The 24,095-nt window shown below is 36.9% G+C and overlaps 1 protein-coding gene across 1 annotated transcript in view; it reads right to left on the bottom strand.

Moving 5' to 3' along the window:
• Positions 1 to 24,095, bottom strand: part of LOC105060457 (exocyst complex component SEC8) — a 79,325-nt gene that overhangs the window by 26,469 nt on the left and 28,761 nt on the right. Inside the window, exons 15-23 of the mRNA XM_073260957.1 lie at positions 22,316 to 22,443; positions 21,867 to 22,035; positions 21,653 to 21,759; positions 18,379 to 18,683; positions 18,117 to 18,283; positions 17,847 to 17,962; positions 7,437 to 7,504; positions 846 to 964; positions 705 to 754 (exon numbers count right to left, since the gene is read on the bottom strand). Coding sequence (XP_073117058.1) covers positions 705 to 754; positions 846 to 964; positions 7,437 to 7,504; positions 17,847 to 17,962; positions 18,117 to 18,283; positions 18,379 to 18,683; positions 21,653 to 21,759; positions 21,867 to 22,035; positions 22,316 to 22,443 — 1,229 coding nt within the window. The remainder of the gene's footprint in view (positions 1 to 704; positions 755 to 845; positions 965 to 7,436; positions 7,505 to 17,846; positions 17,963 to 18,116; positions 18,284 to 18,378; positions 18,684 to 21,652; positions 21,760 to 21,866; positions 22,036 to 22,315; positions 22,444 to 24,095) is intronic.

The following is a 24,095-nucleotide window of genomic DNA, read 5'->3' as shown; positions in this document are numbered from 1 at the left end:
AGGTCTCAAGTTGGGCTTGGGCCAATCTCCAACTCAACCCAACCCAACTGATTTCCATGCCTATACAAATCCAACCAATCATAGGCTCATGGAGTCATTTTAGGAGTATTGTTGGACTCCAGGAAATTCTAATTGAATTCCTGTGTAGGTACTATATGCAGCATTAACATTAGGCAGAGAATAAAAAATTTGAATATCGTCACATAGCTAATACATAGCTAATACGGTCTCTAAAAATTATAATGAACAAAACATGGCACACAAAATAAATCAAAGTAGAAACCCATGTCATGATGATAAAGTGGAAAGTGGATACAAGAGGCAAGAGCCATATGATCCACAGAATGTTTAATTTGGTGATTATAGCACTTGTTTCTTGGTTCATTTGAAGGTTCAATTAAATAACCACAATGTAAGTTCTGTAAAAGAGGATGAAAATTATTAAAAATATTTAATAAACAAACTTTTATAGCTGTTTCAGCAAGGCAACCTTGTGTGCATGCATGTGTTAGAGAAGTGGGAGCACAGTACCTGCCTAGAAATCATAAGATCAGAGGACAACAGAGAAAACACTAATCAGACTGAAACCACAAGAATGATCATGCATAAAAAGACATGACAAGTGGATGCATTAAAACAAACAGCAAATGAGTTATATATTCAAAAGGGAGCTGTGGAGCATGGCGATTGAACTTCTATCATACCCAAGTTGTGAATACTTATTGGGCAGCATCGATGCAATTTTGTCAGTAAACTGCAAAGAGCAACAAATCAGCAAATATCAATAAAATTGTCTGCAAAATACAGTCTATAGACATAATAGAAAGATTGTGTGCACATCTAACCTGGAGAACTGGGCGATAAACTGATGCTGCCAGATAAATTCCCTGATCAGGAAGAACAGCTGCAGTTCCATATCCTTCTTGTTGCACATTTGAAACCCTCCGCCATCCTTGACCAACACCTAAAATTATGAAGAAACTCGTCAAATGATTATGTCATAATAATAAATAAATCAACAGCCATAATGAGATTTTAAAAGAAAAACAATTCTGTAACAATAAACTTGACTTTTATTCAATAATTCGAAGTGAACAATTGCTTATTCAGATCAGAAGTTCAAAAACATGCGGAAATACTAGGATTCGGAATTAAAGATATTCTGCACAAACCATTTCAGTTATGATGAACGATTGAACATAATGTGTTTGTTCAATTCTAACAACCCAGCAAGGAACACATCCACCATGTCCATATCAAAGAGGAACCTGATCAGACAAAATCCTGACCAAGTGTGCAAAATTATTTCAAAGCAACTAATGTTTACACTAACAGAAGTATTGTTCCCGATATGCCAGAACATGTCCAATGCTTAATTGTCTTCAGATGTAATGATGCTGGGTAACGTCGTGTGGAAAAATTATCTCATGCAGATTATGTTTTCTTATTATCTTGAGAGTTTTCATGCTACATCATGTTTCCCTGGTGATGATGATTTATGATCACAACAGTAATTTTATATGCCAAGAATATCCCTATTTATGCAAAGAAATCACAATAAAGGAGGAAACTATTATTTTACCCCCTAAAAGGGAAACTAGTAAATATGAGAAGGTGGTGGAACAGGCTGTCACTTGTCCAGACTCTAGCCTTTTTCCCCAAAGTTCAGTCTTCTACAATATCAGCATTTTTCTATCACATACTCATGTACAATCTGAACCTATATAACAGGTTTGTTTCAAAAAGTAGCATGCTAACCTAGGGGTTCAGTAGTTTTATTACATAAATCATGTTTTAAAAGCTTCTGTTATATTTTCAACATGTTTAATCCACATTAAACTCAAAAGGTCAGCATTGTAAAGTTGATTGAATTTTACTAGATCTAGAACAAATAGAGAGCATCATTTGAATAGATAAGTTTCAGGATGCAAACAAAAAAATTGATGTAAAACATTCATACATGATCAATATACTGACCCCATAAAAATACATAACAAATTCATCAGTAGACAAATTGTTCTTTGATCAGACTACCAATCATTCTAAACTATCCAGTTCTGTGTCTACATTGTGATTAATATAATCCAATTGGTTCAGATGCATGCGCTTTCTTGACATAAAAATATTCAAGTAGCGCAAGCCAGGTGGTGGGGTTGTTGCACCAGGGGCGCCCAGAGGTCTATTGAGATCTCTGACATGTAATACCCCAAGCCTTTGTTATTAAGAAAAATTTGAAAAATTAATTACCTTGGGCTTAGTGAATAGTTTGACTTGGGCTTAGATTTGTTATATCAAAATGTTAGTCATTTTGTAACAATTTTCCAGTTTAGTTATGATTAGTATTTATTTTCTTGAACTCAAAATTTAAGATCGATAATAGTAGTGTTAAAATTTTTAGATTTATTAAGAATCCAGGATTTTATCTAAAAAGAAAAAACAGAGAGAGAGAGAGAGAGAGAGAGAGAGCTTGACATGGAAGAGAAGTGATGATTGATAATCAGCTAGAAATGAGAGCCTATGTGTCAAACCATTGTTAGGAATCATTGTCATGTCCATATTTGATTCCTAATCATATTAGGATTAGTTGACTGTGCTTATTTGATTTATTTTGATCCTAATAATAATTGCCTAACAGGACTTCTATTTATCATAAGCACATGACAACTCATGAAGTGATAGCTATTATTAGGATACTAAAGTGCTCAAATTGGTACAGGACTTGGAAATGAACTAATAGAGCACTCCCAAATCTTGGGAGTTTTCTCTTAAAGTTATTTCCCACTTTGACTTTGAGAGGATGGTGGAGCCTATGCATTGGCTTTATATCTAATAGTGGCACAACCAGGACGGGTCCTGGAGAGTCTATAACTGTAAAAGTCTATACATTAAAAGTCTGGCATCCCAAGTACTTGAGTGTGAGCATCCATGATGTGGAGTTTGACAGTGATGACAGAATCCTGACACTTGGCAAGAGTGAACGGTATAGAGTCAAGGCTTTTGTTTCTAATACCATAAATATTTATTAATAATTTAATATCCTAAATTTATTCTTTCTCTATTCTTATCCTAATTATATATAGTTAATTTTCTGTATATAGTATTCAAGTGTTAAAATTTTCTCTATAATGTAATTTCTGGAACCTACATAACCTGTTTTAATTTTCTGAGAATTTTCTGGTTTTAAAATTTCTGGATATTAAATCATCTGAAAATTAAATTTCTGTATGTTACATTTCAAGAACTAAATTTGCATAAAATAAATTCTGAAAAGTTACATTCCAAAAAATCAAAAAGTCTAACCCTCTGCAAATTAATTTTCTGAATGTCAACGTCCTCGTTTTAACTCTCTGCATATTATGTTTCGATATATTAAAGTTCTGTAACATAATTTTTGGTAAAATAAAATAAAAAAAAATCTGCAGAAGTTTCTGTGTAATAAATAACAATAACCAGAATTTCACATATATTAAAAACCCAATTTCTGTAAACTGAAATTTCTTAATCTCTATGCAGAAAATAACAGAAAAGTAAAATCTGGTTATTAAATTTCTGTAAATTATACTTCTATAACTCAGTTTATGCAGATAAAGAATTATACATACTAATTTATTTACAATAAAATTACAGGGAAGTAAATTTCTGAATAGTATATTTTGCATATAATGTATTTTAACTATTTTAACTAATTAAAAATCATGGATAGCAAAGACCTTCAAATTAGTTCAGCTTATAAACCACAAATCACATGCTTTGCCTTGAACTATAAATCATCCAATAAATATAGAAAATCGGTTTTTCGATTTTATTATCATTCCAACAAATTCTTTGTAGACCAAGAAAGGATTGTGTAAATTCTAGGAATTCATCCAGCTTATATTTTGTTATGCTGCAATATAATTGCTAGGACATTGAGAGGGTAGCTTTTGTTTACTTTGGATGTTGCTGAGACTGTGCCCTTGAGATTTGGATTGAGATCAAATTGCATTTTTTGAGAATGTTGGTTGCCATAATTGAAGAGGATAAGTGGTAACCACTCACACACAATGTACTTTTAATTTTGAAATCTGAATTTTACATCTTTCTATTGGAAAATAGATTGTTATTGTGTTCTTCAAATTTGATGTGAATCTGACCATTGTGCTCTTAAAAGTGCTTTCACAATGGCAATGCATCCTTACTTTGAATTTTCATATGATGGAGCTAATGTTATTTTGAAAACTTCAAAGTTCTATTAGTTATACAGAAATAGTATGCTATTGATTATGACCAAATTGGCAAATATTCAGCCATTCATATTGTCACAAGTGGACTGTCAGCAGCAAGGTGTAAGCTATTGGCCTTGGTGTTCACATTAGAGACCCAATGATCTATGACCAGGCCAGCAGGGGCTAAGTTGTTGACCTTCATGATCCCAACAGAGACATGATAAATTGTGAATGTGGTCAGCAGTGGGTTGGGTTACAGAACTTTGGAACCAATGAAACAAGTCCCCATGAACTAATTATCATTGAGGCCCATGATAGAGAATGCCCGAGCCCTAGCCAGCAGGGACTGTTCTTGGCCTTCAGTTCCCAATGAGTGGAACCGATGAAAAGTACTGTTACTGCATACCACTGAACTGATGCACCAACTGGGTTGACAAATTAATGACTTGTGAGCTTATTTATCAGTGTTTTACTGTATGTTATGGAATTATATTATTTTTGAAATATGATTTGCATCTTTCATTGATTACTGAATATGACATACTCTGTACTGTATAATGTTCATTGACTGCAGATCTCTACCACATTTTTCAAAGAACTGTTACAATTGCTTTGTAATATTTTTTTCTATCAGAGATTTGTCACACCGTGAGTTGTTCTGTTCCTTGTATGTGGTGTGTTACTGCTTATTGGGTTGTCTAGCTCACTGATTCTGTCATTACAGATTGATTAGCTTCGGAGGGCTTCTTAGCAAATCAAAAGGAGTCAATAATGGATCCTAGCGATCTTCAATTAAACCTTTGTCTTTTAGATAGAATTTATAGATTGATCCTTGGAATTGTTGGACTATGTTCAGGATTTTATTGTTTAGTTTTGCAAGAATTAACTTCTTTACTTGGACCTTCTATAGTTGATGTTATTTAATTTGTTTAAAACATGTCATGAAACTGATACAAATTGTAAAGTTGGGGATTTAATACATTTTGATTCATGGATTCTCATTAATAGAGGAATTTGCTTATATTGTTGTCGTATGAAACCATTTGGTTTTGATAATTATGAATGAATAATAATCTTGCACATGTTTGAGGAACTTTGGATTGCCTTGCACCTAAACCTACCAGCTAGATTGGGGTTGTGACCTGACATACATCCCAAAATTAAGGCATGGTTGATGGTCCCCTCTCTGCCTTCTAAACTTGCACACCACCCCTCCCCCCTGCCACCTCCTAAAATTCAGGCATAGACCTTTTTCCTACAATATAAGGGAGCCCAGGAGATCAACTTATGGCAAAGTATACAATGATGGATCATTGGCTATTTGTATAGAAGATGCCTCTGTTCTTTTGTCATTAAATTTAAAACTGTAATCCCATGGTAGTTAGAAACCCCACCAAATTAGGAGTACAAAAGGTTGTATCAGAAAACAAATCTACAGAGACCTTGCTGGAATGCAATGTGAATGTCTTATATTATGGATACTTACCGAGGCCTAAAGTACCGGCTTAATGCTACTACCACTTAGCGACCAATTTAGTACCATTGCAGGATAATAGTGTACCCTGATGTGACACCAACCTTTTTTTCTTTGCGCAAGCATGTGTGTGTGTGTGTGATGTTTTAGCCTTTTTGTGTTGTTTAAGATTGATATTAGGATCAGGTGAGGTTATAGGGACCAGAAAAGCATTAGGTTGGGTTTGGTGTACCAGTATCAATGGTAGCATTTCTTTCTTCTTTTCATTTTACAGATGTTTTTTACTCTACCGTTTACAGTGCTTCAATTGTCATTAAACTTATCCATTAAAGCATATTCATAAGCTGATTTGAAATAATAAATGCACAAAACCTTCTAATTTCTTTAAAATAGCAAAGTAACAGGGTAGGAAGTTAATTTAGAAAAATCATTTCACTACTTGAGGCACATGCTCATCACATGCACTTCAATCATTCATTCAAAATACATAAAACAGCATGCTATTTTTTTTCTTTTCCTCTTTACCTCCCCCAACCCAACAATATGATTTTGGTCTACCCCTGTCTACAAGGCAACATTTACAAATGCGATAAGATAACTTGTACTATCCTAGAAATTGCTAGATCACTAGTGGTGGCAATGGGATAGGATTGGTCACATTCAGGTTTGGTCAAGTTAGGGCAACATATGAAACATTGACCCATATCTGACCAACTTGACATTAGGTTGAGACCCTTCTACACAAACACCCATGAGTCGATCATCATGGCCCAATTTAACCAGTTCCCTCCTTGACTGACCAAAACTAACATGTCTACTCTAATTTTTATGACTCTTAATAACTCATTTCCAAGATGAATTAAACAAGTAGTACTAAAAAAAAGTAAAAGATTTGACTACTAAAGAGATCCATACGTAAGGTCATAGACTTAATCTGACCTAAATTGTATCAACATCATGACCCCACTTGGGTCAATGCACTGACCCATATGCAGTCCATTTAAAATCTAAGTCAAGAAACTTGACCCATACCCAATCCAAATCGAAAATCACTTAGCCCAAACTGAGATGAAACAGCACCAAGTTGAGTCCAGTTTTTCATGTCAAGTCAATTTTTGCCACCATTAAGGATGAGTGCATGCATACGTACATAAGGCTAGTTCAGTTGACAATGGCATGGCAAAGAGACGTTGCATGGAGATATGATGTATTGGATCGACTTCGAGAACATGCACTCAACAATGCATGTTCAACAGACATTGGAAGTCAAATACATGGATACCCATACTAGGTACGAACTCATAAATGTGAGGATGGATCAGAGGATATAATGAAGATATCTGTGAAAAAAGATACACGGGACATGATATAAATTAAAAATAAGAACTGCTATCGAACGCAAGCAAACATGTGCAAAAATTATTCGTGTTGACTCACCACAAGTAGGACTAAATGGAACAAGTTTAGAAACAATTTTGGAAGAACAATGTGAGTATCCCCTATGTAACAAATTGGCAACTTCGTGAACTAGCAACCAACATTTTGTGTAATAAATCAGCAAAAATCTAATGAAACAAAAAACAGATTTTATAAAGAATGAATACTACGAACACCCAAATACAACAAATACACTACAAGTAAAAATTAACACAACCATGCCTTCAAAAGCAGAATGGATTCACTTGAGATTAACTTTTCAGCTACCAATACAAAGAAAATAATAGCCTCATCCAAACATGAGTGGATTAGATGTATACCTTGGTTAGGCATTGATACAGCTGCATCTGTAAATCGAAAGGCAAAAGAAAGGCCTTCAGATCCATCCCTGTAACCAAATAGTAACTATGTTGAGATGAAGTCATCGATAAGAAATAACTAGCTGACTGCATATAACGCATTCAAAGATGTATATCATAAGCATGCATAGCATTTACATGAAATAAGTGTTCACATGTGAATGACTTTAAATGAAATATGGTTTGATTTACGTACCACCTAAAATTAGAAAAAATTACTAGTATACTTTAATGTACAAGGATCTAAAATTCAAAAGGACAATGGAGATTGATTATTGACCTTGTGAGTACCAAAAATCATGTTGCTTCAAAAAATAAATAAATAAATAAAATCATAATCATCTAGCCTTTTCACAACGACTTGGGTCCGGCTTTATCGATCCTCATTCACCAACTTATCTAAGGCCACATCTGATGTTATGCCAAGTTTCTTCTTATCCTTCCTGCTAACCTCTATCGATGTTAATTTAGGTATTCCTCTTCTTTTCAAACAACCTCCAATACAAACTAAAGCACCTATCATTCCTTAGAGGAGCTTCCTCAAACCTTCATGGTACATGTCTATGCCATCTCAATCAGTTTTTCATCACTTTGACCTTAACCTAAGCAACTCCTACAACTATAATATATTCATATACAAACTAAGGTACCTATCTTTCCTTATAAGAGCTTCCTCAAATCTTCGTTGTACATGTCTATACCATCTCAATCAGTTTTTCATCACTTTGCCCTTAACAAGAGCAACTCCTACAGCGCTAATATATTTATCTATTTCTATCCTTCCTAGTTTTACCACATATCCATCCATCAACATCCTTATTTCTGTCGTACTCGAATTGATTTCATGTACTTTCTTTATTGCCCATCATTTTGAGTCATACAACATTGCAAGCCTTATTGTTGTTCTATAAAATGTTACCTTGACTATCCCATGTATGCATCCATAACATAATATTCCATAAATACCTCTTCAGTTCATCCAACCAACTGTAATTCTATTACATACATCTTCATCAATTCCCTGATTATTTTGTATAATAGATTCTAAATAACAAAATCGATCACTTTGAGGTGTCTCTTCTTCATGAAACTTAGTTGTTATTACGTCTCCATTTCCATTCTTATAAGATTTGCATTCCATATACTGTCTTTGTTCTACTAATTTTTTAAGCTGTTGTCCTTTACCTATTGTTTGGTACGAAGGATGGATTGAAGAATGGATGGAGGAGGAAGGATGAATAAAAGAAAGGATGGATGAAAAAATTCATCCATCCTCTCATATGTTTGGTAAAACATGAAAGGATGGATGGAAATGATTCCCTCCTCTATTTGGTATAGTAGAAATGAGAGGAAGGATGGAAGATATTTGTATAATATTTTACTAAACTACCCTTTGATAAAAATATTATTATTAATTTATAATCTATAATTATATAAATATTTAATTCAATACATAATTTTATAAATTAATTATTAATAAATTAATTATATAAATAACTGAATAATTTATAATTTAGTTTAAATGGTTAATTAAAAAATAGTAAATATAAATAGAGACATAGAAGATAATCTAATTATTTAATTATAATTATGAAAATTATATACTAAAATTAAAATAATAAGTAATAAAATTTAATAGTATATATAAATATATATATATATAAATAATATGAATGAAAAAGTGAAGAAATATTATATTTTTATCAAAAAAATTAATGAAGAATAATTTTGTCAATGCCAAAGTCCATCCTTAAATGCTCCATCCATCCATCCTTTATCCTTCCAATTTGGGAGGATGCAAAATAGTAGATCAGGGTGGATAGACAATCCCTCCTTTTTCATCCATCCACCCTGTAACTTTTTAAACCAAACAGTGGATGAAGGCCATCCATTCTTCTAATCCCATCTATCCATGCTCTCATGACCTCAGCCAAACACAGGGTTAAAGTTCTCCTCTGTAATTTCAATTTAGTATTTAATCTAAGTTTCTTTCCATTAATCAATACTATCATTTCACAAATATTGTCCACCATGTTACATCTTCCTGAATATTAGATGCGAGTTCATCCATAATAAATACAAAATTATATGGGCCTAGTGCTAATTCTTGACGTATGTCTACTACGATAAGAAAAACAATCATTGATATCCCACCATACGTTCCTGATTATTTCAATATGCCATTTATGTACATCCATCCTTCTTAAAGCTCACCAGATCACTTTTCTTGGCATCCTATCATAATCTTTTGTTAAATCCAAGATTTTAAATCCCGTGGGACAGAACTGTCTTGATTTTTTTATAAAATAGGATGCATCGCCGTCCTATCCCGTTCCGACACTTGGGATAGAGAATATCCAAAGACATCCCGATCGAAACACTGAGATGCTAGCAGGACGGCTTGTCTCAATACATGGGATGGTGCCCCATCCCGATGTCCCACCGGACGTCCCGTTGGGACATGAATCCCTGGTTAAATCAATAAAAAGATCATATAGAGACTTTTCCCTTTTTCTTTACATTTTTATCACTTGACTAGATAAAAAGACAACCTCCATTGTTGATCTTTTAGGCACAAATCCAAATTGGTTATTTGAAACAATTATTATTTTTCTTAATCTTTGTTCAATTACCATTTCTCATAATTCTATAGAGAGAGTCAAGCTCAATTCCTTGATAATTAGAAAAATTTTGTATATCATCTTTACTTTTTATAGACAATAGTTTGCCAAACTATGCTGAACCTGTCGATTCGGAAAGATCAAACCATATAGGTCAGCTACTAGCTCACTTTAACAATATCGATTTCGATATACATTCGCTCACCCTAGCCCCAGCCCCTCTATGCATTTGTTTTCTCGCTCGATTGCAGCTTCACCTATCCCCCTCCCTCAAAACCTCAATGGCCTTAGTCGTTGGTGCACAATGATAACGCTATCACCACCAACAAGGTTCCCTAGGTAAGTCTCTCTCTCCCTCCTCAACAATGATGGCCTCTCTTTTCCTTTCCCTCTCTCAGCCTCTCCCTTCCTCCCTCTCCCTCTCTACTTCCTTCCTCTCCCTCTCCCTCCCTCTCTCTCCCACTTCGACAATGATGGCCTCTTGGTCCTCTCCCTCACTCTCAACCTCTCTTCCCCTCCTCCCTCTCCCTCCCTCTCTTTTGCTCTCTCCTTCTCCCTCTCCCTCTTCAGCTCTTCCTATTTTGGTATGCACCGGCATGGCACAATATGAATATGTACCATTCCAAATCAGTCACCAGTCGGTATGCCCTCCAATACCAGTTCAATGAACCTTGTTATATATTGCTACTATAATACTTCTTAAATCATCTAGCATTTTCTTAGTTATTATAATTTTATGAAATAGGTTGGTAAATTTTGCTCAATATCTCCCATGATTTTTCGAACCTCAATAAGAATTTCAAGCGCAATGCCTTACATTTTTGCATCTTTTCAAAGCTATCTACTTGCTTTTATGATTTGTGTGAATAGAACCTTGACGTCTCCCTTGCTATATTTTTTTTTTTCAATAACTTTTTAGTAGAATCCTAATTTAATATTTTTTTTAGTAATGCCTCCATCTTTCTTTAATTTCCTAATCTTTTATTACCTCTCATCCTCGCTTTTAATACATCTAACTTGATCAAAAATCTTACTTTTCCTTTTCTAGTTTTAGCTACTTTTAAACTTCATTCTCACCATCTTTTCGACGCATCATATAAATAATCATATGCTACGCACTTAGCCTAATGATCCTTTTTGCATCTATCTTAGCTTCCTTATATTTAATAAGATCCTGACCTCTTTTGTTTTTACTATTGTTTAAAGTCAAATCCTTTTTGATCTAATTACCTCTATATCTTATTATTCTACTCATGATTCACTGAACCATCCCAAACCGAGCGGTTTAGGGTGAACCAAATCAAACTAGTCCTTAATTGAGATGGTTCACCATATCCAAACTGCATAAAAGGTGGTTTGAGGTTTTTCATTTCGTTTCTATCTCTAGCATTCCCTCACACTCGTCTTCCCTTCGCCGACACACCAATGCGGATCACTCCCAAGTAAGGCCTCCTATCCCCTGCGTCTCTCCCTCTCTCACCTTTCCCTCTTCTCCTTCCTCCCTCTTCCCCATGCGGTATCCTCAACACCACCATCTTCATTCTAAACTAGTCCCCGCTATCTTCGTTTCAAAATAAGGGATAAAGAGAATGAAGCAAAGGATCGTAATCAAGATATGTTGTCTCGGTACCATGCCCCTATCGGTGCCACCCTATTACTGTGTTAGTATGGGGTCAGTTCGGCGTACCAATTGTTAGTACGCCCCCACACCACGTATTGGTACTGAATAGACATAATTGGTATGCTCTATACCATCTGATTTGATATGGTACATCCTGTACCATCCCATTCAATATGGTATAACAAAACTTGATTACAATTGTGATCCTCTATTTCGATCTCTTTTTTATTTTTAAATTTTGAATTGAAGTCGACAAACCACATGCCAACCTTTAGCGAACTTGGTAAACGGTCTATCAACTTCAGCTCAAAATTTGAAAAATAAAGAAATGAGAGCCCAAAGTGTTTTTGGAACAGCATGGTATCAACCTGTACTGTAGCATACCAATCACCAACCAATATGGTTCTGAACTCCCAGTACAAGTTTGGTGATTTTTGACTCTACCACCAAGTTTTTTTATGCATACATCTTTTTCCCTTTGACTCTCCTAAAACATCTTTAGCTATACTCTTAATAGTTGCCATTTGGTCCCAACTTTTGTTCAGCCTAGTCCTTAGATTCTAATTTTCCTCCTTTAATAATTTAGCCCTAAAAGATATAACATTTTCCCCCTTTAAATTCCACCATCTTATGTTTGGATATTTATTAGTTTCTTTTCCTTTCATCTTGCACTTACACATCTAAACTAGCAACCTATATTGTGTGGTTAAACACTCCTGTGGTATTGCCTTATAATCCTTGCATGCTGATGTCTCTTATTTCTTAATGAAAAAGTAATCTATTTGTGACAAATATGATCTATGCTTAAAGGTTATTAAGTGCTCATCTCTCTTCTTAAATCATATATTTGCAATTGCCAAAGATCTAATCTTCCATTAACTTCCATCTCCAAAATCAAACCCCCAAGTACTCACTCTATTCTTCCTTACAAGCCTATTTAGTATTTACATCGCTAGTCACCGCATTCTCCTTTCTCCTTTAGGAATACTTTGCATCAATCCAACCACTTCTTCCTAAAAATTGTTTCTCAACACTCTCCTCTACCCCTACTTGTGCATAAGCACTAATTACATTAATTATATCCTCATATAAAACTAATGTATTCGCTATTAATCCATGACTTATCCTATTTACATTTACAATTATTTTATCATTCATTTATCCGCTATTATTCCTAGTCAAATTACAGTACCATCCTTACCAACATATAATAGCTACTAAAACATCATGAGTAAAAGTTGGAGACATAATATTCAAGTACAAGTGATCCATCAAGAATTCAAGATTTTGGGAAAAGAAAATAAACTGATGCACTAAAAAGTAGGCTGCAGGTGGGATGATTTGGATCAGGAATGGGACAACCCAAACCCATAATTCGATCAAAAAATTGAACCCAAACATAGTTCAATTCCATTCAAGTTGGATCGGATTGGGTAAAATATTAATTTTATCATTCCATTGAAATTTCTACATCAAATCAGGTCAATAAAAATCATAACACACACCATAATAAATATATAAATTGATTATCTAATTATATGCAACATGTAGATATTATCAAAAACATATTCTAGATAAGATTTGATTGGTAACTCCAAATAATTATAGGTAACAGCACATATTGTTGACTAACTATATAACAACAAGAAAACAATTTTTTTATATTCAATAGGGAATTTAAAGTAAATATTATATTAGTTTGAGATTGGTTTGGCTTCAGATTAGAAACTTAGTAATCAAAATCTAATTCATACTCGAAACCACTCTCCAATATGAAGCCAGAAAATCCGAGACAGAGATCTAAATTTTTATTGGCTTTTCTTCTTTATTGCAGTCCAATCCAAGGATCAATTTTTTGGAGCAGAATGGGGGAAAATAAATGCCCAAGGTCCAAGTTTAGCAACTACATTTGCTGCTTTCTTCTTCTCAAGTGGTTGCCATTGAGCACTAGAGGTCCTGCAATTACTTATGTTTCTAGGTGGCATTTCTAACATGGTTGGATCCAAAGTTTTAAATCCCATGAGATGGAGGCGTCCCGATTTTCAATCGAAGTGGGATACCCAGCATCCCGCCCCATCTTGAAGGCCGTCCCAATCGGGCATCCCGATATACACTTGGGACACCCTTATATATATATATATATATATATATATATATATATATATATGTTACTTTGAATTTATCTTGAAGTTTTACTGATGTATTTATTGTTTAAATATATTTCAACTTCAAAAGCAATATATTTATAATGGATCGATTCTATTTAATACTGTACACATCTTCAATAGATCCCAGCAAGTCTTTCTAACATAATTGCCACAAAATAGCTGGTACTAACAATATTTTGAACATTTAAAGAATCTCATTTAATCCAACTGCTTAAACAGAAGAATAGTGGGAATATCACTGGTGACTCCCGTCAGTTTCACTAAGAATAGTGGCCGGAGACTAAGCAATCCTTTGAGTCTTTCTCTCTTCCTCACACTTCTAAGGTAAGGCATGGGTGAATATGATTTGCCCGATTTATAAGAATATATAGGATAGGAATCTTGGGCTAAGCAGCACTTGACCACGCATGAATAGATGAGTGTCGAGTGTCAACCACGTGTGAGTCTTGTCAATATTTTTTTTTTTAACTCTCTTCTTCGGATGTCGGCCACATAGATTTGTCCGACAAAATTACTCCTGTGATCTCCTTTGATGGGAGTACTTCAAGAAGCTATGATGTGAATGAAGTCAGAGGCTCAAAGTCTTAAAACATGGGTACAGTATCGATACACTTGCAGGCGTGTTAGGAGTGATAGGCGCGATGTTTGAATGGAGTCATGGGCATCGATCGGAGCAGCTACGTGGGGCCTATAGGCACGATGCTCGGGCCGAAAGAAATCACAGAATCAAAGCATTTTGAAAACTGTCCTATGGACGTGATCAAATGGATGAGATCGAATGGATCCCATCGCATAACCCACAGGAGAAATCCATATCAGAGCCTGAAAGCTCCGAACCCTCTTTCCTTTCCCTACAGACCTCTCTCCTCCCTCTCGAGTCCTGATTGGCCCCAATGCTCCACGTCGGAAAATTCGACGGCCTCCCTCTTCTCTCCTCTCTCCTCCCTTCTTCCCAAACTGTCCTCCCACCGGCGTACTCTGCTCTTGGAAAACTAGAATCAAAGGGCAAACATCGTGCTCCCTCCGGCAACGATGATGACATCGACGCACTAGCAGAAAAAGAAAAAGGTCAGTACTCCATTTTCCTTCATTCTTCTCCTCCCCCACCCCGATGATGAATAAGCCATTCGAGCTTTGAAGCATCATCAGCATTTGGAAAGAAAAAGTTTGGGCATGACCAGGACAGCCATACCAACACCTCATCTGACCGGGACGAAGACAGAACAATCGAGACGAAGGCCGAAAATGCGTTTCGGGATCCCACACCCGTCCCCGACGCCAGAATCCCAAAGAAACAGGACAGGACGGCCGGGATCGCCCCCGTCCCGTTGGAACTTCAATCACTGGTTGGATCTCAACCATAGTACTTCAATTTATAATGATATCCACAAACTACCCATTTCACTAGTCCCATTTTAGAAAGGATAGAAAAGATCTGTAAGCGCCCTTTCTACTCACAAGCTAATAAAAATGTCCAATTTCCTCCTTGCTATGGAAAGGAGGAGAAAGTGAATAAAGAGCAAAGAAAACAAAGAAGGAAACAGAAAAGAGTGGAAAATAAGAAGCATGGTTTCAATTCCCAGCGAGATGTTCCCATAGACAGAATCATCCCACTATTGTCCTCATGTCTAATTGCAACGTTGTGGAACAGTGGCATGTCCTATTCCACAATCAAATTGGGACAGCCTCATCCTACAGGATTTAAAACCTTGGTAAGAAGAGGTTGTGTACAGATGGGAGTGGGGTTTGGTTAGGTCAGCACCTTTTGCAGGCCAATCATTCTTTTCTTATCAATTGGACTTCCTCAAAGGCTAAGACAATCTTCTTCTTTATTGCAAAACTCTGACTGTATGGACACTGCATGGTCCATCAAGCAAATTCCAGGTCCTTGTAGGGTTTTAAAGATAAGAGTGCAAACTAATTTACAATGTTAAGATTTAAGAATAATAGATGTTCCTGTTCCTCTTCTTATGTACCTAGATTTCCCTTTTTTAACACTTTCTGTTAGTTTTTTTCCCACTAGAGGCTTGACAAGACACCTCTAGAGTGCAATCATTTCCCACTTACTAACTTATTCAGCAAACTGATATGAAACTCCCAGATCTAGAAATGAAGAATTCAAATCTGAACCCTAAAATCAAATGTATGGTTGCAGATCCAATTCTAAGCCCTTTTGCACCACTTTTTGCAATATTATCTCAAGTCTGATTCATATTGATATCTGCATTGATTTAGACATTGCTAAGCATGAGGAATGGAGTTTCAGACCTAAGCAAAGGCTCACATCAAAAAAGTCATGGAACCTATCATGTAATTAGAATGTAAGATATACATGGAAGCTGGTCATATCGTTCTTGTAAATTGTTGATGGATAAAAGTTGAGCATCTATAGGAGAGCCCTGGTGCCAATGAGAACAAGTCACGTGGAAAAGGATTTGAGTGAACAGGGAAGCTTCCTCACATGGGACCATAATGCTTGAGAGGTAAACAGCAGCCTTGGTCACATGAGAAAAGTTTGGATAAAAGGGGCACTAAGCACACAGATCACATGACTGACTAGGTACATGAATTCCGAAGGCCACAGAAGGGCCCCATCCAGGGAAGTAACCATGAAAGAAGATGCAAGGAGCATTGGTCCAACTGTTAATGAGTCATTGGTATCAGCATAGCAGTTGCCAATCAAGAAGGGTATTCAAGCCATATTGAAGAAGGGAGAAAGGCATCAGCCAGCTCATCATCAAGAAGAACTTCTCAGTCATCTTATTCCATTGTTCATTGTAATTTGTTTTTGCTAGTAGACTAATCTGTGTTACTTTGAGATCCTGAGCTGCACTCGAGTGGGACTTCTTTTTTATCAATTTTGTTTCTTTGAATGAAAGTATGTTTCTTTCATTAAACAGTAGGCAGTGATTAGATAATTTAAGTTTATCAGGATTCAAAGTTAATTTAATCCTATCTACATTTCGTAAAAGAATCCACAATCGCATGTGACGGGCCTGATAGCTTAAGTGACCAATGAGTGATCTGACAGCTCATCAATCAACCGTCCAGTCCAACAGAAGTAAAGTTGAAACATAAATATGTTCATTATTTTTTCATACAATATGATAATCGTAAATTAGAAATGCCACATATGAAGGATGCAATATTAATTTGTGAGAATAATGAAAATAAAATATTATCATGGGTAATGCAAAAGCTTCAATATTCAAGGTGTTAGCATCTAATGGTTTCATACAAAGTTCGCCGTCTCGGTACCAACGGCCGTTTCGGCCGGCCGGCGGTATGGTTCAGTATCGTTCCATATCATACTAAACCGGCGGCGAACCGACGAAGGCACCGGACCTGAACCGAGAGAAGAAAAAGAAAGAAAGAGAGAAATAGAGAGAGAGGGAGGAAGAAAGAAAAGGAGGGGAAGGAGGGGCGGAGCCGCCGGACAAACCCTATCAGGCGAACCGATGAGCCGCGGATGCTTTCGCGGCCCTCTGCTGGCCGCAGCGGGCCACCGTCGGCCTCCCGCGGCTCGCGCCTCCCTCCCTCTCCTCCTCTCTCTCTCTTGCACTTTCTCTCTCTTTCCCTCCCTCCTCCACCGGTATACCGTTTGAACCAGCCAAACCGTGCCGGTTCTCCGCCGGTCAATACGGGGTGTACCTGCCGGTTCGGCACGGTACAGCATTCTATGGTTTCATATAATGTTATCCATTCCTACAACACAAAAAAATTATTGTTCTTTAGTACAAAGATGTTCATTGGACTTTATTCTTCTCTTATCTCTCTCTCTCTCTCTCTTGGTGGAGAGGGTGTTGAAGTTTGCTAGTCTAAGCTTAAATAACTTGATAAATGAAGTTAATGCTAAAATCCATCAAAACTCCTGGCACTTGATAAATTGTGTACCTGTGTGTGCATAAAATGTATGGACATAAGCATGTATCTGTGTATATATGCATGCATTTTTACTTGCCTTTTTTCCTTTACAGGGGCCTTGTTTGCAAGTCTAGCTGTTTGAACAGCAGCATCTGCAGTCGCAGCTTCCGGAGTTGCTCTTAAAACTTCACATATGAGTTGTTGGCATTCGCTCTTTCTCCACAAAGAAAAGAAAAAAAGAAACCAGAAACACAATCATGAACTAATCTTGTCATTTGAAGCATGACCACGATCAACCACTTACTAAACAATATACGATCAAAATCCTTTGCCTAAGTCAACAAAGATAAAGGTGCTAATAAGCTACCTGTATGACTGTCAAGGAAAAACCCACACTAAAGCCTCCAGTAACTTGAGAAGATTCAGAGTCTGGGTTCCAGCTTGGGTCACCACTTATGGATTTAGGTGTGTTTATACTGTCACCTTGTTGAGATGATTTTGATTCCAGAAGCTCGCCAACAATAATATGGTTCTCTGATTGTATTGTAGAACCAAGATTTAGCAAGCCTGGAAAAGACATCTAATCGAACGTAGCATAAAATACAACCAATACTCTCAGAGTATCTCACCAAGTATACGAATGACAGAATCTAATATCAAGCTAAGAAGTTCGCTGGTTGCTGACTGTGCCGTGCCCATAGGTGTCATCGCTGAAGAGACTGGACTAATAGCCACTTGTGTCCCCACAGAAGACGTCCCATTCCTATGCTTCTGTTTCAGCACCTGGTAGCTATCTAACAATCCTTTCGAATAATACAAGTCAGAAGTAGCTGTTCGGGTAACCTGACTCATGCATGACCTCGATGAATTTAGTGCTGCATGTTCTTTTATTTTTGAAGTAATCACATCATGAATGGTAGATCGCAGTCTTTGACTGTTTCACATTATGAGAAAGCAAATATCATCAACAAGAGAATTATAAGTATTTAGAAATAGAACTGAAATATGACAACCTAAAATAGAAACAAAAATTTGCAGAGTTTGTTACAATCAGAATGTTATACATAATGAGCAGTCTGCTGGAGTATTATTCCTAAATACAAGCCCTGACATTTAAACATAAGCAAAACAAAATAAAGATCAAGTATAAGAAAAGCTCTACCAGAGAAATATGATGCTAACCAGTTCAAACAACAACAACAATTATATGTTACCAATTGTTCAAAACATCTCAATTCTCTTCAAGGACAAAAAAGTACAATGGTACAGAAACTACTCAAATCATTAATTTAATTCCATTAGCAAGCACAGATAGCTGCCACAAAGCACCATGCCAATTATTTCTATTTAATAAACATACAGAACTTTAAATCCCAGGCAATCAATTCCTGTATACAATCACAATTCATAACACATTATTTCTCAATGAATTGACTACAACATGCTGGCTACAGTTGAGCAATTGGCATCAAAATTTAGAAAGCCATCAGACGAGAACCAAAGAAAACATGTAGCAACCATCTGCTTGTTACATAGAAACTGTTGATGTTTTCCACAAGAAGGCATAGAGGTATGAATTGTGGTTCTGTTACAGGTGATAAAGCGAAGTAACAGAAAGTGACACTTCATGCAAAGACAGCAAATTGGATAGCAATCTCTGATGAAATATTCTAGATTATCAGCATCAGTCCAATTATTTCAACCTAGTAGGGCTGAGCACTGGTCAGGTTCGGTCGGGTTGAGAGAAAAATTTCATCCGACCGAATCCAATCAAATTGAAGAAAATTCAACCCGCTGCTAACCATTTACCATGTATAAACCTTTTGAAACCGAAGAGAACGGTTTATAACGGGTTCGGATGGGTTGTGTCGGTTTAGGCTTCAATATTGACCCAATGTTGATTTTAAGTCCAATGTTGGCCCACTTAAGCTTATTTGCTTTTTTTTTTGTCAATTTAATACAAAAAAAGCCTAAACCTTATAAGTTACAAATTTTGGACTTATTTTTGAACCTGTACAAAATAAAACAGAAAAAAAAAAAAAAAGATTTACTCATCCGAAAGCTTTTACTTCAAAATAGTCTCAAATTAATGTGCTTCCATCAACAATTCAACATTAATATTCCTATGAATCCAAATGGATGACAGAGTATTTTTAAAATGAAATATTGAAGTTTAAACGACGCCGTCCCAAAATGAAAGTGAGTTTATGAAATACTACATTGATCGGGTTCAATTTCATACGGATTAAAAGTGTAGAAACTGAATCCGATCATAAATAACCGATTTTTTACAAACCCCAACCTGATTCCGTCTGATTTATATCTTTCAACCAAGCGAAACCGATGTTTATTGGGTCGGATTGGGTGGCTTTCTTCAGGTTTCAATTATTTGCTCAGCCCTACAACCTAGGAATGGTTTGACATTCTTTATTCTATGCTAATTTAATTTTTTCTATATAAACAATGGAGCAAGGCTCGCCGACTCAAAACTAAATCCTATGTTGATCGGCTGGTGGTACAAGTCGGTACGCCCCCATATCAAACTATAACAGCCCGAACCGACATGGAAATAAGGGACAACTGGGGAGGAAAAGAGAGGGGGGATGCTAGCAGTGGCCACTGAAGGACCACAGAGGCCCTCGGAGGGCTGCTGAGGCCTTCCGAGCTCGGTGGTCCTATATGAGAGAGATTAGAGAGAAGGGGGAGGGAGAGAAATGGAAGGAGGGGAAGGTGGTGGGGAGGCCGTCGGGGGGATTTCAAGTAGCCGCCGGACAGCGAAAATCCATTCTGCAGATGCCACGGGTTCGAAACAAGGGCGACCCACTCATGTTTATCATCTTTTTTTTAATATGATTCACCTTGAAGCCATCAAGGTTTGACTATGAAACACATTGCTGGCTTCACTGTGTATCACATTAAAAAAATACGATGAACAGAGGTGGATTGCCCCTATTTCAAATTTGCGACATCAGTGGGGTGGATTTCCACAGTCTGACGGCCACGACGCCCTCCCCGCCACCTTCCCCTCCCTCCATTTTTCTCCCTCCCCCTCTCTCTAATCTCACTCATGGAGGATCATAGAGCCCTAGAGACCTTGGTGGCCCTCTGATAGCCTCGACGGGCCACCACCGCCCTTTCCACCATCCCTCCCCTCCTCTCTTCCCCTCTTTCTTTCTCCCTCACTTCGTTTTCATCACCAGTTGACCGTCGGTACCATTCGGCATGCCCCAAACCACCCGATTTGGGACAGTTCGGCATTCCATGCAATGGAATGTGCCGCTTATTGAGGGGTTATTAGTCATCTTGCCTCAAAAAATGGCCACCTAAGCATATCATGGGTACGGGCAAGGTTATAACACAAACAGAAGAGATGCAAAAGGTTTACTCCAACGGCTGAAATATCTTATTTTCCTTCCCCTATTCCTATGGAATTTAACAACATAAATTATTGTTGCAATTTAATTGGGCAACATCATTACCTCATGGCAACATGCAATCATTCCTTTCAATGAATTCAGCGCATAGTTAAGTTGCAAGAATACCTTTTCCCTATGAACTGATGGGAATAAAAGCAAGAGAAATCAGGAAACTAGGCAATTGAGCATAAAACACTCCCATTCACCAGTGGATGATGTAGCCCTGCCCATGTGTGTGTGCGTGCACATAAGGAGACCATACAGATCATCTCAAACCATGTGGCATTCCTCTAGTTCATTATTCTTTTCCTTTCTTATTCTTTTTAAAAAGAGCATATATAGTGTTGATAATATGACCAGAAAAAAGCAATAAATGATCTAGGCAACCACCAAAGGAAATAAAAGCTAAATCTAGAAGGAACTTAACCCATGATCAACAATCCTACTTCATAGGAGATACAAAGCATGATAAATTGAGAGACAGTACCATATCATAGCACCAGCAGCTGCAACTTTGCCAAGCATACACAGGCACTCTACTAATGTATGTAAATATTTCACATGGGTAGGGGAATTGCTCTTTTTCATTGATTCCTACAATCAAAAGTGACCCTGAAATGTTCAGTTCTAACAGTGAAAACAAAATAACTAACATTATATGATATTGCAACAATTTCTTTCTTTCAGATATGTAGTCTTACAAGAAATTCATCTGGTGTGGCATATGAAAGCCATGTTGGAATTTGTCGAGAAATAGTCTTAACATGTCCATCACCAGCGTGGGCCTTCAAGGATTGAAGAACACCATCAGAGGCACCACCATCAAGTACCTCCATAGTGCTCTCATCATCATGACCATCAAATGAAGAGCTACAAATGTGCACTCAGGTTAGCAAAGCTACAGCTTAAAAGACCAAAATGTATGAAGTGTGCGTGCATGTAATGTGTGTATGTCCATATCTATTTATATATTGTCAAACTATGAGCAAGTTTTATAAGTTGATCATGCAGGTCATGCATCAGTAAAGGCATGTATTTTCTAAATTTTATAAAGTCAAAATCAAGGTTTGCCTCTTGGTACCGGACCCAATACCAGTATCATCCTATTACAATGTTGGTATGTAGTTCGATACGGTATGAAATAGCATACCGAGTGTCAGTATGGTGCGAAACAGCAAGGCAGTATGGTATGGTACGCCCTACCAGGCGGTGTGGCAGACCATGTTCAAAATAGTCAAGCCTACAAGCACAGCCAAATAAAATAACAAATAGATTACTCTAAATAGCCTAAAGAATAACTAGAGAGACAAACAAGCCAATACACCTTGTACAAAATATAGAAGCTTATATACCTCATCAATTACAAGTATGGTCAATTTGGAAGAAGAAATTTTTCAAAACTTCCTGTCTTGGATCCCATATGCATACTTCATTTCTTGAAGAGTTGCTTAATGATTTTAAGTAGAGATTGATCCTTGAATCACATCCATTTTGTCATTCATACCCTTTTGTCCTCTCTTGCAAGGATAACCCACATAAATAAGAGATTATATTGGAACTCTAAGATTATTTGAATGGATATCAGGCTTAAGTTCCCACTTCAGTATGAACACAGTCCTGGGTGTCTGTATGATCTAGAATAAACTTAAGCTCCATGAGGAACTCATGGGTTAAAGGTAAATGAATGATCTATCGAGTATTTCCAGATGCTTCTTAAGCATGGAAGCTGAATGATCATGATGGATGTGGATTAAATGTTCAAAAACAGCTTGACAATCAGAAGAGCAAATTGCATTAGTGGGGAGGTAAGCTGGCTTTGTGAAAGTGATGATTTCTGACTCTCTGTTGTACTATAAGTTCATGTCCAAGTGCATTTGATGCAGCCTTAGCAGAGTTAGGAAAACACAGATAACCTATTAGAAAAAAATAATCCAGAGGGACTGGAATTAGACAACCTTTTCAGCGGTTCTTGGATTATGGAAGAACCTTGTTTGTGTGAAACAAGATATAAGCAATCAGCTTTGTTAGAAATTGTAATATGATAGAGTTTCAAACTAATTTTTAATGCAGAGAGTGTCTCGTTCCTTTGTTTATCCTCAAATTACTCGAATTTGACTTGAATCTTCTGGAGACTGTACTGGGTTCAGACAGAGACTAGAGAGCAGGAAAAAGATGAGGAGCCCTAAGTTTAACAGGGCATGAGGACAGAATCAAAGAAGGTTCTTCTTTTACTCCTCATGCTCCACTCTCTTATATAAGAAAGTTGACTACAGAATTTGGAGGCAGGAGTAGTGTTCATCTCAATCTCATATTAGAGGTGTGGCCTGCGCCTTGAAGAACTGGAGATTTTGGTTTCGTACAAGGCACAGGATTTAGGACTATCACCCAAGAAGAAGTTCCTCATGCTGGACTTTCACCAAGAAGAGTGACAAATTATCAACAATAAATGAGATTTAAGAACAAGGAGGATATGAACCTTGCATATATCCTACTCCATTGAGATTTGACTCGAGCAATTTGCAGCAAAGTTTCAGGTCTTGGAATCTTTTCTTGTATCTAATAGACATTTATTAAATACGATGCTAGGTATTAGTAAAAATGGCGCCTCTGAATTTTCCTTCCTAGCAAGTTGGTATCTAGAAAACTAGCCTGGTTACCCTGATGGGCACAAAATATCAGTCTCAAGCAAGGAAAGCTGAACCGGTACGGCGGCATGCGGTAACCGGCTAGTACGTACGTACCATATCATAATGTACTGTACGACAAAAAATCAAAAAATTCCATCTACCGACACTTTAAAAAAATGAAAACAAGACTCGCCTCAAACTGTACAAACCAAGTGGTTCAGCCTGGTTCGGACCGATTCAGGCCGGTTCAGCCTGATTCTAAAAATAGGGCCGAACCGGACCATTTCTGTGCCAGTTCGGCTG

Source organism: Elaeis guineensis, chromosome 7, assembly GCF_000442705.2.
Source record: "Elaeis guineensis isolate ETL-2024a chromosome 7, EG11, whole genome shotgun sequence".
Taxonomy (NCBI): Eukaryota; Viridiplantae; Streptophyta; class Magnoliopsida; order Arecales; family Arecaceae; genus Elaeis; species Elaeis guineensis.
Note: the sequence above shows the minus strand (reverse complement) of the source record. Positions and strands in the feature narration are given on the sequence as shown.